This window comes from Felis catus, chromosome A1 (genome assembly GCF_018350175.1).
Source record: "Felis catus isolate Fca126 chromosome A1, F.catus_Fca126_mat1.0, whole genome shotgun sequence".
In the NCBI taxonomy this organism is placed as follows: domain Eukaryota; kingdom Metazoa; phylum Chordata; class Mammalia; order Carnivora; family Felidae; genus Felis; species Felis catus.
The window spans coordinates 238,602,303-238,620,616 of NC_058368.1; the positions used below are offsets into that span (position 1 = coordinate 238,602,303).

General features: G+C 65.5%; 1 protein-coding gene across 1 annotated transcript; it reads right to left on the minus strand.

The window, feature by feature from the left end:
- Nucleotides 1–422: 422 nt before the first annotated feature.
- Nucleotides 423–17,743, minus strand: SLC6A19 (solute carrier family 6 member 19). The gene is made up of 12 exons (XM_045039372.1): nt 17,424–17,743; nt 11,655–11,795; nt 10,161–10,298; nt 8,864–9,045; nt 8,460–8,570; nt 8,203–8,315; nt 6,957–7,085; nt 6,704–6,860; nt 4,922–5,126; nt 4,674–4,833; nt 2,634–2,796; nt 423–2,451 (listed from the first exon to the last, which is right to left on the minus strand). The coding sequence occupies exons 1-12, from the start codon at nt 17,623–17,625 to the stop codon at nt 2,248–2,250; spliced, it is 1,905 nt and encodes a 634-aa protein (XP_044895307.1). The 5' UTR covers nt 17,626–17,743; the 3' UTR covers nt 423–2,247.
- Nucleotides 17,744–18,314: the final 571 nt, after the last annotated feature.

Below are 18,314 nucleotides of genomic sequence, written 5' to 3' on the forward strand. Positions count from 1 at the left end.
TGGGCTCGGCCAGGCCGGGGGCCCCGCGCGGTGGGCTCGAGGGGGACGGGCAGGCGCAGCAGACTCAGCCCGGGCCACCCGCTGAGGCTCCGGACCCGTGGACGCCCCGTGGACGCCTGCGGGACAGGCGGGGACCCCGGTGGACACACTTCCAGGGGCTCCTTTCTGGGTGGGAGGGGGAGTGAGAAGGCGAGGGGAGGGTGTAGCCCCCGCCCAGCCCACCTGACCTCTGACCTCACAGGGCGCCGCGGCCTGCCCTTCACAGGGCCTCTCACCACGCCCCGGGCTCCGCGGACACAGCGACGTGGACGTGGCGTCCACGTGGCGCCCCCCAGCCAGACCCGCAGTCCACGCCGCCCGGAGCGACTGGGGCTCCACCGTCTGCTCATCCCTCTGCCTCCAGACAACGTTTAGGCCGAGAATATGAAATGGCGATTTATTTAGACCGGTACACGTGATGCCCACGAGACCTGCGTTTCCAACAACTTGCAGAGACGCCGAGTCTGTGAGCAAGGCACTGGCCGGGGGTGGGACGACCGGATGATCCCCCCCGGGTCACACCCCCAGAATCCTCTCCACACGCCCCAGGGGGCAGCGCACGGACGGTTACTGCAACTGTGTTCTCACAGCGGGGGTGGGAAGGCTTCGGGGAGAGGCCGAGGGGAGGGTGGAGGCCGGAGCGGGGCGGGGCAGGGGTCCCGGGAAGGCCCGGCACGCGGGGCTGCAAGCCAGCCGCCCGCACCGCCCCGAGGATTCCCCAGGTGACGGCACAGGACTGGACACGCCCCGATGTTTGGAGGTTCGTAGCGGGAGCTGCAGGGCTCCGCTCCGTGGTCACTGCCAGATGGGAGGCGACGGGACAGGGACGTCCCGGTGGGGGGGGACACGGCGCCAGGACCCAGGTCCCCACCCCTGCCCAGGGGATCCTCAGAAAGTCCAGTTTAACTTAAGTCTCCAGGCTTTTTCTGTGGAGGGTGGAGGCGACCAGCCCATTAAGAAAACCACCCCAGGGGGCGCCTGGGTGGTTCAGTTGGTTAAGCGTCTGACTTCAGCTCAGGTCACGATCTCACGGTCCGTGAGTTCGAGCCCGGCATTGGGCTCTGGGCTGATGGCTCAGAGCCTGGAGCCTGTTCCGATTCTGTGCCTCCCTCTCTCTCTGCCCCTCCTCCGTTCATGCTCTGTCTCAAAAAAAAAAAAAGAAAACCACCCCAAGTGCCACGTGACTGAGACTGGCTGTCGAATCCCAGAAAACAACCTTCACGAGACAGGGAGGGAAGAGCCAGAGCCCGACTTCACTGAGTGGCACCGAGCGGTTAGGCCTCCCGGTCCTTGCCGTGCTCGGGACCGTGGACTGTCCTCGACCGTGGTGGCCACGGCCGAGTTACCGTATAACTGGCCTTTCCAACACCTGGCTACGCGTTCATGCGGTTCACTTCCTTTTAAGGAAAACACAGAGGTGGTTTCCGCCTCAGCCTGGGCCGACCTGAGCTCCGTCTAACTGCTCATCTACCTGCGGCGGCAGAAGCAATGATTAACTGGCTTGGAACTCACTGGAATTCACCGAGCTGGCACTGTGCCAGAGCTCAGAGCTTGGGGGGGAGGGGCAGTGGCGTGGTCAGGCCTCCGAAGGACCCAGCCGAGTCTTCTCAGGCTCACAGCCAAGGGGCCTGAGGAGGGCCATCCTCACGTGGGGCACCAGTGTCCCGACCTCACAGGTACCTCCTAGGTCAAGGGTCGACAGCAAGGTGAAGGTGGGTGGCAACGAGGCCGGTCCTGAGGGGCGCAGGCGAGCAGTGCAGACGCGGCCTCCCCAGGACGCCGCAGCTCCGACTGTCCTCGGAGCGTGTGCACACAAACACGTATGCACGTATTTATACTCGTGCACACAATACATTACACACATGCCCACCACGTACTCATGCACGTGTACACACACACATTTCAACATATATACACACACAGGCATGCACACGTGCTCACATACACCCCCCACGCTCACATGTATATACGTGCACTTGTGTATATGCTCACGTGTACACGCACACACATGCACACATACACACGTGCACACGTGTACACACATGCCTATGCGTGCACACACATGTACACACAGTATGCACATGCATACACTCATCTGTGCACACAAACACACCCACACGTGTGTATACACACACACGCACACACTTTCAAGTGTGTGGCCTGGACTCCCCCCTCACTCCGACGGCCACACGCCCTGGGCCAGGCCGTTTAGTACTTCAGGTCCCCATTGATGGAGGTCGTGGACACCCTGCTGACCAGCCCCTGGCGGTCCCCCCGTCTCTGGCAGTGGTTCCTGATGAGCTTGTAGATGGCGAAGACAGGGATGGCCAGGCAGGGCACCCCGGCCACGATGACCACCACGGCATATACCCAGCCTGGGTACGTGACCTTCTGGGATTTAGGAAACTCCTCCTGGGGAGAGAGCAGGGGTGACAGCCGCATGTACAGCCAACAAGGTCTCCTACAGGGTACACGCCCCTCCCCCCGTAGGTCACCTCCCGGCCCTCGTGGCAGAGGGGAGGGGCACCCTGGGCTCCCGACCCCACAGGGAGCAAGACCCCCACCGCCCCCTCCGCTGCAGCCCCTCGGCTCACATAGGCAGGGTCCCAGACGCTGTAGATCAGCTCCTCCTTGACCTTGACCACAAAGAAGAACAGGAAAATGACCAGCATAAGCAGTGGACTGATCACCCTCCACGTGACTTGCCAGAAGATGTTGGGCTTGTGGCCGATCATGAACTCGATGTCCCTGTTGAACCTGGACACGGAGGTGGGAGGAGAGCTGTCACCGGGATGTGGTCAGGCCTACGATCCCCTCAAGGCCGAGGGCGGCTGGCCTGTCCAGCCCAGACAGACGTCACCGTCTGCAGCCACAGCCTGGCCTTTCCTCTGACCGGAGTCCCGGCCGTCCCTGTGCACAGAGACCTGCCACCCCAGGCACTAGCCTCTGGAGGCCCAAGGAGCCACCGCCCAGGGCTCCAGCCCGCAGACTTGCCACGTGGAGGTCCGGGCAGGCCTCGCTGAGCAGGGTTAGAGCTCCGGGGACGAAGGGCAGCCTGGGAGGCCGTCCCGTCCCAGCCTCCCTGCAGGGCAGCGACTCCACAGCTGGACAGCCCCCCCCCCCCCCACCGCCCCGCCCTGGGCCGGACTGCCTTCTGCACCAGAGCCTGCGTTCCGCAGAAATGAGCGTGGCGCCCGCGGAGCGTGGCCACGAGCTGCCCAGGACACAGAGAATCCAGAGGACGTTTCTGGGAAGGTACCGCTGCCCAGGCCTCAGCCCCAGGCTGGACCCAGCAGGGCCAGGGAGGCCGTGGCGCGTCTCCCCTGTGCCGGTCCGTCCCCCCGTGTGTCGTGCAGCGACCCCCACGAGCGTCCGGCTCCGCGCCGTCCCGGGGCGCTCACGGACGGCCGTGCCCTCATTCACTCGGTCACGGGCCTGCATCACAACTCTCTTCCCCGAGTCTGCTAGAGCAGTGAGCGCGGGGCGCGTTCCTCGGTGGCCCCCGGGCTGGTTCGAAGCGTGTTATGTCCCGGCGCGGGCAAGCTCTCGCGGGTACAGAGGCCGCATCCCGACATCAGCGCGCCTCCCAGGGCTCGTGCGTGCGCACTGGTGCTGGACACCGGCCGGCGGTCTCTGAGGCCCTGGTGAGCCCGGCCCCTGGCGAGGGCACCTCGGCCTCGTTCTGGGCCCCAGCTCACCTCCGAGCGGGGCGTGATGCCCTGAGCGTCCGGCCGAGCAGGCCACTGACAGGCCCACTCACCACCTCTCTTCACCGGGGGCTCCGTCTGGCTGCGTGGCACCGTCTCCCCTAGAAAGGCCCAGAGCACCCGCGCCACGGAGCTCCCCTGGCCACGCGCCCCTAGTTGTAGTGAAGCACACAGCACCCCCCGCTCCCAGGCCGGCAGCCCCGGGGCCCCACAGGGAAGCCTTGCTCCCCACGGCGAGCGCCCTGCCCCGGCCGTGTCCAGCTCTCACTTCTGCTGCTCACGCCCCGGCCCCGCGGCTACTCAGCCCCTCCTGGTCCACCTGCGCCCGCGTCTCATGTAGTTCAGGCTTCGCGGCCTGTGAGACACGACAGTGCTTCGCCCCCATGTGGCACAGCTGTCCTCAGTTAGCAATTTTCTTTTTTTTTTAATTTTTTTTTTTTTAACGTTTATTCATATTTGAGACAGAGCATGAGCCGGGGGGTGGGCAGAGAGAGAGGGAGACGCAGAATCGGAAACAGGCTCCAGGCTCTGAGCTGTCAGCACAGAGCCCAATGCGGGGCTCGAACCCACGGACCATGAGATCATGACCTGAGCCGAAGTCGGCCGCTCAACCGACTGAGCCACCCAGGCGCCCCTCAGTTAGGAATTTTCAATCGCATGGTCAGACCGGAGGGGTCTGTTTCTGGGTGGTTGCCGATTCCTCTCTCCCACCCCCAAGACTGCGTGGCCTGTCAGTGCTCATCCGTGCTGGGTCTGGAAGCACCCACGGCTGGAAGTCCACACGGCTCCGGGCGGCCCGTCTCCTCTGCCCGCGGCCCCGCCGACCCATGCCCCGCGCGCTCTCCGGGGACATGCACGCTCGGCCCCGCGTCACACACGCCCGTCTCCCCCTGCCCCGAGCGCGGGAACTTCCTGCCTCCCTCCTACCTGTCCACGCCGTACACGTAGACCACGGCAAACATCTCGCAGAAGGCGATGATGAGCAGCGGGATGGAACCGGCGTAGCTGTCCAGCAGGGACAGCCAGTACTGGCCCGAGTTCAGCGTGAAGATGAACGCGATCAGGTACGTCCCCAGGCAGATGAGGCCTTCGGGACAGAGAACACGGCTGCTGCGGACCCAGGCCCCGCGCCCCGGCCGAGGCTGCAGCCTGGAGGCTGTCCCGGCCCCACATACCTGTGAGCAGCTCTTTGGGCCACTTTTCGGGGATGATCTTGAGGTCCTGCAGGGGCACGACCACGCCCTCCATGTTGCCAAACATGGACGACAGGCCCAGGCAGAAGAGCATGATGAAGAAGAGGACGGACCACAGCGGGGACACAGGCATTTTGGTGATGGCCTCCGTGAAGACGATGAAGGCCAGCCCCGTGCCCTCCACGCCCTGCAGGGTGGGCAGCTCCATCAGCGAGGCACACGCCCTCCCGAGGGCCCCTGTCCTTGCCCGTCCCCGCACCTGCTGAGCACCCCTCCTCTGCCCCCCGCACAAGGAAAGTGCTGATCTCAGCCACCCGGGAAAACCACCAGAACTTATCTCTTGGGCCCAACTGCATTTTTAAAAGCTGACTGAGTTCAAACACCAGGAAGTGGGTGGCACTGCTTGGCAGCAGTCAGGGCCCCACGCGGCCCAGACAGACATGTGGCAGGCACGGCAGACCGTCTGCTCGCTGACAGGTGTCACCCCACAGGACGCTTCCTGAGCCGCTCCCCACACAGCTGGGCTCAGAGCTCAGGATGACTTTACTAGCCTGAGCACGCGTCCCGAACAGACGCCCTAGGGCTGTGAACAGTGGGCCAGGCCGTGTGCGCCGACGGGCTTGCGGACGCAGAAGTGCCAGGGCTCCGCGTGGCACCCCGGCTGACCCCGTGCCCCTGCCTTTGGCCCCACGTGGGTCAGTGAGACCTCTGCCTTGGCTCCTCCCTCCAGGCAGCGGGTATTCCTGGTGGGGCTGAGAGGCCAAGTCGGGAGCCCGGGGCCCCCGTGTTCCCTGCAGGTCACGGGCTCCGGTCCCGGGGACCCACTCAGAAGTCAGGGACCCCAAAGTAACTTCACGGCATCTACATGAGTCTGTGGAAAACGTGCCGCTGCCCTCCACACACCAGCTCCGCCCTGCGGGGCGAGCCAGGACTTCGGGAGGACGTGGTAGCGAAGGGCAGCGGTGCGCCCATGTGAGGAAGCTCAGGATGACCGGGCGAGCCCAGCCAGCCTCGGGGCACAGACTGCAGCGAAACCAGAGGCAGACGCAGCAGCCTGGTGGCCTGGGGCTGGGGATGGGGCGGCGGGGACCCACTGCTGATGGAAAACTCGTGGCCAGGGCCCTGGCGGCATGTGGCATGCCCCCAAATACCGTGCGGCTCCAGATAAGAAAATTGCAGAATTAAAACTGATAAATTCGGGCTCATAAACCTTAACGATATGGAAACATCACTCATCATTAAAACTAGACTTCGAGGGGCGCCCAGGTGGCCCCGTCAGTTGAGCGTCGACCTCGGCTCGGGCCGTGATCTCGCAGTTTGTGAATTCGAACCCCACGTCACACTCTGTGCAGACAGCCTATCCGTGCAGAGCTTGCTTTGGATCCTCCGTCCCCCTCTCTCTGCCCCTTCCTACCTTGCGCTCTCCCAAAAAGAAGATATTAAAAACGTGTCTTTAATAAAAGAGAAAAGAAGACTGGAGTTCAAAGGCAGTGGCACAGCAGAGCAGATCTGCAGCTGTACTAAGATGCGTCAGCCTCCCCGAGTGACACATGCCAATCAAGCGAGGTTGCGGGACGGTTACAAGGACACTGGCGTTCTTGTAGGAGGAACTATAGTAAAAGTAGCCCACGGGGGGTTTTCACGTGTCTGACGTGAGGCACTGGAGGCGGCCAGGCCCGTGGGCCCCGGGCTCGCAGGGGAAGCTCGGCGCCCGCCCCCTGCCCCCAGAGCCCGAACCGCAGGGACGCCACCCAAGGCACCGACCTCCGAGAGGAAGGAGTTCATGTCGCAGGTCTGGAAATGCAGTTTCGCGTAGGCCTCGGGCTCCGTGGCATTGAACCACTGCTGCACCTCCGCGAAGTTCTCCTGCGTCACGTTGCCCTCAGGCAGGTCGAAGCCGTTGATAAGCGTCAGGATGTTCCTGGAAGAGAGCCAGGCTGGCTGCAGGCCCGGGGGGGGGGGGGGGGGGCTCCCTGGAGGCAGTTTGCAAGCCCCTCAGGGCGGGCGAGCCACCTACGTGTTGAAGCAGTCGTCGAAGCGCTCGGTGGCACGGAAGCCGATGATGGAGTAGACCACGGTGGCCGCGTACACGGACGTGAAGCCGTTGATGACCGACACGATCACCGAGTCCCTCTCACAGTTGTTGCTGCAGTGAGAGCGCTGGCTGGTCACCGACGGCCGGGGACGCCCGCCCGGCCCGTGTCGGCGCTCAGCGAAGACGGCGCAGCTGCGTCCCGACCCCGCTCTGCCCTTCTGCCACTTCCCCACGCCCCCATAGCCGCCAGTCCTGGAGACCCCGGGTTCAAATCCCTACTCCCCTGGGTCGTGAGGCTTCGAGGTGCTGGGCTTGGCCAGGACCCCCAACTCCCCCTGGACGCCCAAAGCCCCCCTGCAGCCCAGAGGGCCCAGAACGTGGCCCCTGACCTCCCACCCCCACCCGCTGATGCTAACATCCTCCTTCCAGATGCTTCTGATGGCCGGCATCAGAAAGTGGGATAATAAGGTGTTGGCGAGGGTGTGGAAAAATCGGGCCCGCCACGGGACGGCTGGGCGAACACAGCGTGCCCGTCCACACACCGGGCGTGGCTCGGTCGTGGGAGGAAGCACGCCCCGACACAGGCTGCGGCAGGGCCGGACCCCAAGGACATGGTGCGGTGACGGAAACCAGACGCAGAGGACGGCTCCCGGGCGTCCGTGCCCTCGAAACAGCCCAAGAGGCGGCGGCTGGTTCAGGGGAGGGGGCACGGGGCTCCCTGGGGCGGGCGGCATCTGCGGGGCCTGGAGGCGGCAGTGGCACGACCCTGGGAACGTGGGAGCCCAGCGGGCGAACGGCCCGGGTAGGGGCGGGGAGCATGTCCTGTCCCGCCCAGCACCACGGCCCCTCCCCCTCCGCGTCTGCTCCCGAGGCTCGCTCGGCTCTCTGCTGGACCACTGGTCCCAACCCGATGGTCCTGGAGACCCTGGAGGTTTGGGCCCCTGCCGTGTGGGCGTCGGCCTGGGCTGGGCTGCAGGGACGGGCGCCCCTGGGGGTCCTGGGTGCCCGGGGGCGAGGGGGGTGGAACGCCAGGGCTCAGGGTCACGGAGACCGAGGCGCCAAGGGGAGGCTGGGTCGTAAACGGGCCTCACTGGAGGGAGCCCCCTGGTGAAAGCCCTCCGGAGTCACCAGCCCGCCTCTACGCACCCTGTGGCCGCCCCCACTGCTGGGACCCAGGTCCCTGTACCCGCCGCCCCCGCCCTTGGTAGGGAGGCCCGCCCACACTCACTGCACAGAGTTGTAGCTGGAGAAGGAGATGAGGCCCCCGAAGGCCAGCGAGAAGGAGTAGAAGACCTGCGCCCCCGCGTCCAGCCAGGTGACCGGGTTGGCCAGCTCCGTGACCTGTGGCAGGACAGAGACCCCTCAGCCTCACTCCCACCCCGGTGGCGGCCACCCTCTGTCCACACAGCCGTCCTTGAGCCGATGGGCCCCTGACGCCCCCGGCCGGGCCACCCCCTGCCTCTGGGCGGACCTCAGGGGACTCACGTTGGGCGTGAAGAGAAACACGATACCATTGGTGGCTCCCTTCAGTGTCAGACCCCGGATGAGAAAGATGGTCAGGACGACGTAGGGCAGCGTTGAGGTGACGTACACGGCCTGTGGGCGGGGCAGGTGCAGGGGGGTGGGAAGAGAGGGCTGCGGGTTAGGACCCCCTCCCGGGTGCCCCTGGCCCCCAGACTCCAGGCAGGGAGGTGTGCCCGGCCCTCCACTTCCCGGCGTTCTGCGTGACTGTGGCCATCTGGTGCCTCCCGACTGGGGATACCGTGGGTCCCACGGCTTCCTGAGCACGTGGGCAGCAGAGGCCCCGCCCAGACAGTGGTGGGGGGGTAGGGGTCACGACCCTCACAGCGGCTGAAGGTGCACGGGCGCCCCCCCAGCCCCGCGGGCACCTTGCCGGTGGTCTCGATGCCGCGGATGGTGCACACGTAGAGCACGCTCCAGGCACAGGTCAGGCAGAGCAGGACCCACCACTGCACGGAGCCGGAGTCGCTGATGGAGGTGGAGATGTTGAGGGTCTCCCGGTACCAGAAATAGTCCACGGAGGAGCTGCGCGCGCACTCCTCCACGTAGCCTGGGGGCGGGCACTCGCACACATCAGAGCGGGCACGGGGTGCGAGCCAAGGTGGGGAACAGGGGGACCGGGCCCGAGCCACGGGAAACACAGGTCGTGTTTTTGAGACATTGACAGCGGGGACGTTGTATGTGCCCGTGCACACCCACACATGCACACCCGCACACACACCCATACACGCGCACGTGTGCACACGCACACCCACACACCCATGCACACACACCCGCACACCCACACACCCGCATGCCCACACATGTACACCCACACCCGCACACCCACACACCCGCATGCCCACACACGTACACCCACACCCGCACACCCACACACCCGCATGCCCACACATGTACACCCACACCCGCACACCCACGCATGCACACCCACACCCGCACATACGCGCATACACATGCACATGCGTACCCACAAACACACGCCTACACATGCACGCGTACACCCGCACACCCACACCCGCACATGCACACCCACATATGCATATGCACCCACACACGGTGCACATTCACACAAATATGTGCACACGAGTGTACCTGCACGCAAACACAACTCCCATGCATGCATGTGTGCACATGCACGCAGACCTATGTGTGCATGCGCATATGCACACCCACACACGTGTGCACGTGTGGGGTGTGCATCCGGGCCTTGACTGCCTGCCCTCTCCCTCTTGTCCCTACTGCGGGCAGACAAGAACCCCACAGGCTTGGCCCGGGGAAGGGCTCACGACGCCATCCCAACAACGTCGGGGAGCGGCTTCCGGGACACCCCACGCACATCCCCCCGGCAACTCAGAACCCCACACACGGCTGTCCTCGCCGCAAGGCCCAGGCGGATGGGCAGCACCCCCTTCCTGGGCCACACCGCCCCTCCTGACGGGGAAGCCACCATTTTTAAGGGTTTTTCTCCTGCAACGTGCCCTTCTTTTAATGCCCTGTTGCCTTAAGTGTGCCCTGGGTTTTGCCTGGACCTGAGCTCCAGGCATCCAAAATCTGGAAAATCAGAGGGCAAGTGTCCGTGGACGGTCAGCCCGCGTGATCCAAGGTGCGGCCTCCCTACCCTGCTAGTGGCAGCTCCCCAGCTCCCCGGCCCTGCCCAGGGCTCACCTGTCCTGTTGGCGTTGAGCGGACACTCACTCCAGGGCAGAGGGTCCTGGAAGGAGTTGAAGAAGTACCACATGACCCAGGCGATGATGGTGTTGTAGTAGAGACCCACCATGAAGGACACGAACATGGACGCGATGCCTGGAGGGACCAGACCGTCACTGCTCAGGAGTGGGGGTCACTGCTGGGTGAGAGGTCAGTGCCGGGCGAGGGATCACTACTGGGTGAAGGGTCAGTGCCGGGCAAGGAGTCACTGCTGGGTGAGGGGTCAGTGCCGGGCGAGTGGTTACTGGTGGGCACGGGGTCAGTGCCGGGCAAGGGGTCACTGGTGGGCGAGGGGTCAGTGCCGGGTGAGGTGTCACTGCTGGGGTGAGGGGTCAGTGCCAGGCGAGAGGTCAGTGCCGGCTGAGGGGTCACTGGTGGGTGAGGGGTCACTGGTGGGCCAGGGGTCACTGCCGGTCGAGTGGTCAGTGCTGGGCGAGGGGTCACTGCTGGGTGAGGGGTCACTGCTGGGTGAGGGGTCATTGCTGGGGTGAGTGGTCAGTGCCGGGCGAGGGGTCACTGCTGGGTGAGGGGTCACTGCTGGGTGAGGAGTCAGTGCTGGGGCAAGGGGTCAGTGCTGGGTGAGGGGTCAGTGCTGGGTGAGGGGTCACTGCTGGGTGAGGAATCAGTGCTGGGGTGAGGGGTCAGTGCCGAGCGAGGGGTCACTGCTGGGTGAGGGGTTAGTGCCGGGTGAGGGGTCACTGCTGGGTGAAGTGTCAGTGCTGGGGTGAGGGGTCAGTGCCGGGCAAGGGGTCACTGCTGGGTGAGGGGTCAGTGCCGGGCGAGGGGTCACTGCTGGGTGAGGGGTCAGTGCCGGGCGAGGGGTCACTGTTGGGTGAGGAGTCAGTGCCGGGCGAGGGGTCACTGCTGGCTGAGGGGTCAGTGCTGGGGCGAGGGGTCAGTGCCAGCCGAGGGGTCAGTGCCGGCTGAGGGGTCAGTGCTGGGGAGAGGGGTCAGGGCCGGGCGAGGGGTCACTGCCGGGCGAGGGGTCACTGCCGGCCGAGGGGTCAGTGCCGGCCGAGGGGTCAGTGCTGGCAGAGGTGTCACTGCTGGGGAGGAACCTCCTTGCTGACCGTAAGGAGTGGACGGAGGAAACTTGGAGGGCAAGAGTGTGGCCTCAGCAGTCAGCCCACCTCCGGGCCATCCAGCCACTGCCGAGCCCTGATCAGGGCAGGGAGTCGGCAGGGGCGGGGTCTCTACTCTCCCCGTGTGTCTACACTCTCCAACTCGCTGGTCGCCTGGGGACTCAGGATGGTGTCCGCTGCCCCGCTGGGCCCTGGCGGCCAGCAGTGACCCAGGCCCTGACCTGAGCTTGTAAGGAGGGCTTTGCGAAGGCCCGGGGGGCGGGGCCCAAGCGCTGGGCCCCTCCTCTCCCTGAAATCAGGCAGTGAAGGCGGGGAAGGAAGGAGGGCGCCTGCTGCCAATACGGGACCCGGCAGAGCCCGAGCGGCGCACCTACGCCCTTCAGGGCCGGGTGGATGGAGCTCCAGACGCCCACGCTCCCCTTCCGCAGCCTCTGCCCGATGGCGAACTCCAGGTGCAGCAGGGGGATGCCCTCCACGACCAGCAGGATGAGGAACGGGATCATGAAGGCCCCTGTGTGGGCAGAAGCGGCAGTGTGTCAGAGGACGGCTCACGGGAGGGCGACGGGCCACCCCTGGCGACGCAGGCGTTTGTAGGAAGCACCTGCAGAGACACAAACTTGGGAGCTTCCCGACCACAAGGCCACGAGCACCACCGCGCAGGGAGCCACCACGCGCCACCTCCCGACGGTGGCGTCCGTGGGCCGTGACGGCAGCCCCCGGAATCAGCGGAGGCGTCCGCGTGCCGGGGGGAGCCGGGTGCGAGGGTCAGAGGGGAGAGGTCACGGGAGCGGAGGGTTCAGACACCGACCCGGGAGGAGTGCACGCCGGGGTCCTTGATCTGAGCCTCAGGAGGCTAGCTGGGGAACACTGAGGGCCTCGGAAGGCCCTGACTCGGAGCCGCGACCACATGAGGGGATGCAGGGACCCCCGGGACTGGGGGCACCAGGACCAGGCTGGCTCAGCGCAGGACGGCAGGTTGAGACGGGAAATTAGTGAAGGCGGCGGGCTCGGGGGCCCCTGGGCCGCTCCCTCCTCAGGCCGAGCGCGACCTAGCAGAGACCAGCACAGCCAAGGTCACCAGAGCGTGAACTTCGGGCCAGGTCGCAGCTGCGCTGTAGGGACTGCTGACAAGGGTCTGGACACACCGATGGCTTCAGGACTGACTGGTGCGTTCGGCGGGGGGCGGGGGAGGGGCGAGCATTCGGTCCCTCTCCTGGGCCATCTCTGCCAGCAATCAGCCTATACCCCCTCTGCCCTGGGTTCGCTCCCTGCCTCTTTCTCCTCTGCGGGGGCCCTTGTGTTGGGAGGGGCAGCCCCCCCGCCCCCCGCGCGGGGCCCAGTGGCACTCCCACCCCGCAGTGGGCCATCCTCGGTCTGCGTGCTGGACTGCCTGAGTGGCCTCCCTCCCAACGCGGGACTCCAGGGACAGGCCCCTTCGGATGCCGAGGTCAAAATTCCAGGACAGCAAGGGGCATGGGCCATGACTGGGGATGTGGCCCTCAAGGTGACAATGACAGAAAATCAAAGAGCGAGGACGGGCACGGGGAACGGAAGACCCACCAGCTGGATCCCCTTGGGTCTGGGGGCCCAGCCCGGGCCACAGGCTCACGGGCAGGGGCCACCTACACCCCACCAGGACCTGCTCACTGGGTCACCGTGTCACCGTGTCCGTGAGGGTTAAGATAAAATAAAAGAGCTGCCTCTCCAACGTTTCCTTAGGGGCTTGATTTGAATCTCTAAGCGGGGCGCCTGGGAGCTCGGCCGGTCAAAGGTCCAACATCAGCTCGGGCCACGATCTCACTGAGTTCGAGCCCTGCGTCAGGCTCGCTGCTGTCAGCACAGAGCCCACTTTGGATACCCTGCCCCCCTCTCTTTCTGTCCTCCCGCCACCTCGCATGCTCTATCTCTCTCAAAAATAAACATTTTTTTAAATAAAAGAGAGAAAGAAAAAATCTCTGAGCAAAATTACCAAGAAAACAAGTCCATTTGGGGACAAGGCTCCAGAATGTCCTTCAATCTCCCCTTTTCTCATGACGCCACTTTCACCCACCAGCCTTCCGGTCCCTCCATCCCCATCAGGAAACTCCTATTCATCCTGGGAAACCCCATTCGGATAGCCCCTCTTCCAGGAAGCCACCTGGGTTGTCCTGGTGCCCTCCCTCACACAAGCTCCTCCAGGTGGGCGGCTCCCCTGAGTGTGAGGCTCCGCCCCGGTGGGCACAGCCAGCGGGGGAAGGCGGGAGGAGAGGTCAGGCACATGCCCACTCCACCCCCAAAATGAGCCGTCTGTGCCCCCATGTTGTGGGGCCCATCCCAGCGAGGCAGGCGGGTCTGCCTACCCAGTACCCCGGCCCGGGGCAGCGTCCAGCCTGGAGCAGCCCCTCCGCCCCATGCTCTTTCCAGGGATGAGAATGTTCTCCAGCAAGGCCAAGAGCTCTTTACAGATTAGGCCCTAGGGGATACGTATGTGGCTTTTTTTTTTCTTTTTTTAAACCCAGCTACTTCTTTCCTTCCCGTGGGTAAAGGTGGAGGAAGCAAGGAAGGGCAGAGGAGGGAGAGCGGCCAGCAGGCACCGTGGCGCCCGGATGTGGTTCCAAAGGTCCCTGGAGACGGGCGTCCCTGTGCTGCCCAGGCTTCCGCACCGGTGGACACGCGTGCACACACACGCAGAGGCAGCCCGCTGCATGGGGGAGGGGTGGACGGCACCCAAGGGGGACAGACCCGCTGGTGCGGAAGCATGGCTTGCGTTCTAAGGAACCGGGAAACAGGGCGGGGAGTCTGGAGACCCACGGGAGGCCCAGTTGTGTTAGTCCTGAGGGGTAACCACACTCTCAACAGGCCGCCAGGGGCTTTGTGGGATGTGAGTGGCACTCATCACGGAATTGGTCCCGGGAAACTGGCATCATTTCCCCAGGCTCCCGTAGGCGATGGCGACAGATGTGCGGGTGGGGGACCAGCCTCCCAGGACACTGCCTGCCTCCCCCAGGGTCCCTCCCCGCCAACCCTTTCACTGTCACCCCCAGGGTCCCTCCCCTCCATCCCTGTCACTGTCATCCTGAAGGCAGATGTGGATTGCTGCCCCCCACACCCCCACCCCCAGGCCTTCCCGCCTTCCGTCCACAGTCCAGACCAGACTGAACTCTCCAGAAATCACCCAAACGCCGGAGAGCCATCTTGGGAGAGCAGTTCTGCCCTCCCTGCCCCTGGGGACTGCACCTTAGAGCCCGTGCCCGGGTCCTTTCCAGGCCCAGGAGGACAGCACGGGGTCACCATGGCCAAGGCACAGAGGGCGATACTATCTGAGTTCACAGAAGAGGAAACTCCTAAAGAGAAGTGCACCCGGAGGGGCGTCTGACATGTGGCAGCAGTGACTCTGGGGGAGGGGACAGACAGGGACCCTTGGAGGAGTTCCTGATGCCAGCTCTGGGCTCCACTTATGTGCCCCGGCCCAGGCCCAGGTCCACACACGGGTTTCCTCCTAGGACAGCGTGACCCACAAACCCTGCAGCACCTTCCCATACCCACCCCAGTCCCACCCCAGTCCCACCCCAATCCATTTGCATCCTATTCCCACCCCACCCCCCTCCAATGCTCTCTCCTGCCCCAGGAAGCTTCCCAGTGAGAGCGCCTGCCCGGTGCCCGCTCTGGGTCAGGGCGTGGGGTGGCTGTGTGCCACCCCACCATGTGATGTGGGGATAAACCTGCCCTTCAGGGCTCGTGGACCTGTGTCACTTGCAGGCGAGCACAGAGCCCGGTGCCCAACTCCCACTGAGGTGGGACGAGCACTAGCCAAACACAGCCCCCTGAGGTGGTGCAGGCGAAGGACACAGCCCACCAGGGAACCACCTGCACCTGCGCCCTTCACAGCGCTGCCCCGGGGACCCCAGTCAGAGAGACCCAGCGTTGGGGACCTTTCGAGTGACCACACAGTCTCCTAACGCCATGCGCCAGAGGGGGCACTGCACGTGGGTGCACGCGCGCGTGGGTGAGTGGGTGTGTGTATGCATGCACTCGTGCGTGTGTGGGTGCACGGGCGTATGAATGTGTGTGTGGGTGCATACCGTGTGCGTGCGTGTTGTGTGGGTGTTGCGCGGATGTGCGGGGGCGTGTGTGCACACGCGTGGGTGTGGGCTGCCCGCGTGTGTAGGTGCGTGCGGTGTGCACGCATTGAGAGCGTGGGTGCGTGCGCACGTGGGCGCGTGCGCACGTGGGCATGTGCGTCAGTGCGTGATGTGTGCGCGCAGGCGTGTCGGGTGGGTGCGTGCGTGCGCACCGCCGCGGCCACAGCGGATACAGCAGAACGTTGTCGGCTGAATCGAAATCAGGGTCCGGGATGTCGTTTTGTCTACTTTTCTGCCTTTTTTTTCCCCAAAATATAAAGTTAAAAATAAAGTAAGTGAATATTTGTCGTACTTTGCAAATTACCCAAAAGTCCTGAAGTAGTTGGAGGCCTGTTATGTCTTCACGGAACCAGCTCCCTCAAGTCACGCCACCCCCCCACCCCTTACAGCTGGGGCCGCAGGCGTGGGAGGCGTCGCGCAGAGGGTCACCGGCTGCGGTCACGTCCCTGCGGCCCTCCGCCTCCTGGGCTCCGCTGCTGGCCTCCCGGTGGGCGTGGGTGGCCTGGACGGGACAGAGCGTGAGCCACGGAGGGTCCCAGAGCTCAGAGGTCGGACCCCCAGCCCCGCCGCCAGCGTGGAACCTCGCTGTGGGGGCTCAGGGCAGGCCTCCGCTCCCCGGGCTGACTGGGGGACAGCCCCGTCAGTCTGCAGGGTCTGGGGGCACGGTTCCCGCGGGTGAATACAGCACCGGGACCACAGTGCAGGGGTGCAGCCAGCCCCCTTCCCTGTGCAGGGGGCAGGAAATCTGCGGGGTGCTGGGCTCCCAGTTACAAGTGAGCAGGAGCAGGCTGGGACCCTCTCTTAGGGTGGCCCTGGGGGGCACGTGAGCGGGAAGTCCCAGAAGGAAGGGGCAGCGGCCCCCGAGGCAGCTGGGAGGCAGGCTCACGGACAGACCGCAGAGGCTGCACTGCTGAGGCCCCTCCTCCCTCCGGCTCCCCCTGTGCTGTGGCTGCCGCTTCCGCTTCCGCTTCCAGAGTCGGAAGCTGGACCAGGGGTCTGTGAGACACACCCTCCCAGACCTTGGGAAGCTCAACCCTGGGAAATTCAGGGCCCCTGAGGCTGACCCAGGAACGGGCACTTCTGCCTTTCCCGGGGATGCTTTTAGATCACAAAGCCCAGGTGAGAGCCTGCGGGTGCTTCAGAGTAAGAAGCAAACAGCCCCGCAAACACATCACTGGGGCGCCCCGTCCCCGGGACAGCCAGCCCGCTCTGCACAGCCCTTCTCCCCAGTGAGCACCTGCCCCTGCCCCAGACCCCTCCTTGTTTACAGCTCAGCCCCAGCCCAGGGTTCCCCGGGGCTGCGGCACCCCTCCTTGGGCCCAGGGCCCGGCCGCGGACTCATGGGGGTTCCGTCCCTTTCTCCCCCCAGGACCGGAGACGGGTGAAGCGACGATGGTGAGCACACAGAGCCAGCACCACAGGGCTGGGGGAGAGGGAGAGGGGCAGCCTCGGCCTGTGGAAGGAGACCCCTGCGGTCCAGGCAAGGCCCTCCAAGGCCTCTGGGGGTGGCAGGGCGGCCTGAGGTCAGGGAGTCCTTCTGTGGGTCGCCTGCTCCCGGCCCAGCTCCCTCCTCTGTCCAGGCAGGAGTGCGATGCGCGCGTGGTGGCCCCGCGAAGGGCTGTCCCCCGCTGCCCCTCCTGCTCTCAGAGAGGGGGCTCCATCCAGAGGAGTGGCCGGTTCCCCTCAGACCCCTCACACCCAGGTCGGGTGTGCTCTTCGAGGACGCACACAGACGCTTGGACGCGCGGGTCCGGGCGGCAGACATCCCTCGCCGGCCCCACGAGCCAAGAGCAGAGCGCTGTGGGGGGGCCCGGACCGCCCTGCAACCCTGCCCAGCCCTGCCCCCGCTGCGGACGTGGAGGCCGAATCCACAGGGGAGGCAGGTGGCACTCCAGGGGGACGGCGGCGTGTGTGACCACGGCCCCCGGGGACTCCTCCCCCTCCCTGCGAATGGGCTCCTGGGTCCGGGGCCCCATCCCGTTGTTCACAGGCGGACCCCTTTCCAGCCCGGGGCTCACCTCCGCCGTGGCTCTGGCACAGGTAGGGGAAGCGCCACACGTTGCCCAGGCCCACGCAGAAGCCCACGCAGGTGAGCATGTACTGGGCCTTGTTGTCCCACTGGGGCCGGGAGCCGGCCTCCTTGGCCTCGATGCTCTCCAGCTGGTCCAGGGACGGGATCCGGTCCTCCAGGCCCGGGTTGGGCAACACGAGCCTCACCATGGTGGTCGCGGGGCCGGTCCCCGGTGGCCCAGGCGGGTCGGGAGCCAGAGGGCGAGTGGCCGCAGGCCCAGAGCCCCAGCACTTTATAGGGAACCTTTGGCACCTTGCCCCGAGCACCTGGCGTCAGCAGATCTGAAGGTGAGTCCGCCCCAACTGTTAATGCCTTATCGGTGGAGGCGCCGCAGACCCTCGGGACTGCCCCACAGGCGCTGGCCGGCCCCGCCCACTGAGCAAATGCGCCGCCAAGGCTCCGGCCCCCAGGGTGCTCCCGAGGCTGGGCTCCCCCCCTCCCGGCAGGACACCGCTGCTCTCCAGACCCTGGGATGCTCGGCTCACCGCCACACTCCCCAGCGGCAGAAGGAGGGGGGGCGGCCCCCCCCTCCCCCCCCTCCCCGGCTCTCTCTGCCAGCAGGCTATGTGGGGGGCCATCCCTGCCCCGCCCCACCCCGTCCAGGGCCGCGAGGTGGACCTGGGCCCTGGGAGCAGCCCACTGCCCTGCTCGCTCGGAGTTTGGAGCTGCCTGGACCCCTCCGGGCCCCGAGCACCAGGCTCTAACCAGCCTCCCAGGGAGCTTTGGGTCCCCGCTGGCATCTGGGTACCGAAGCCCCTTCAGATGCGGGGTGCCTATAGGTGGACCCCTGGGACCCACAGCAGCCCCCAGGGCGCTCGGCTCCCCGGGTCACCACCCG

Coding starts and splice junctions, on each gene's coding strand:
- SLC6A19 (XM_045039372.1), bottom strand. CDS start 17,625: ATGGTGAGGCTCGTGTTGCCCAACCCGGGCCTGGAGGACCGGATCCCG. Junction 11,796..17,423: donor GTGCCAGAGCCACGGCGGAG/GTGAGCCCCGGG, acceptor CTGCCCACACAG/GGGCCTTCATGATCCCGTTC. Junction 7,086..8,202: donor TCCAGCTACAACTCTGTGCA/GTGAGTGTGGGC, acceptor CTCTCACTGCAG/CAACAACTGTGAGAGGGACT.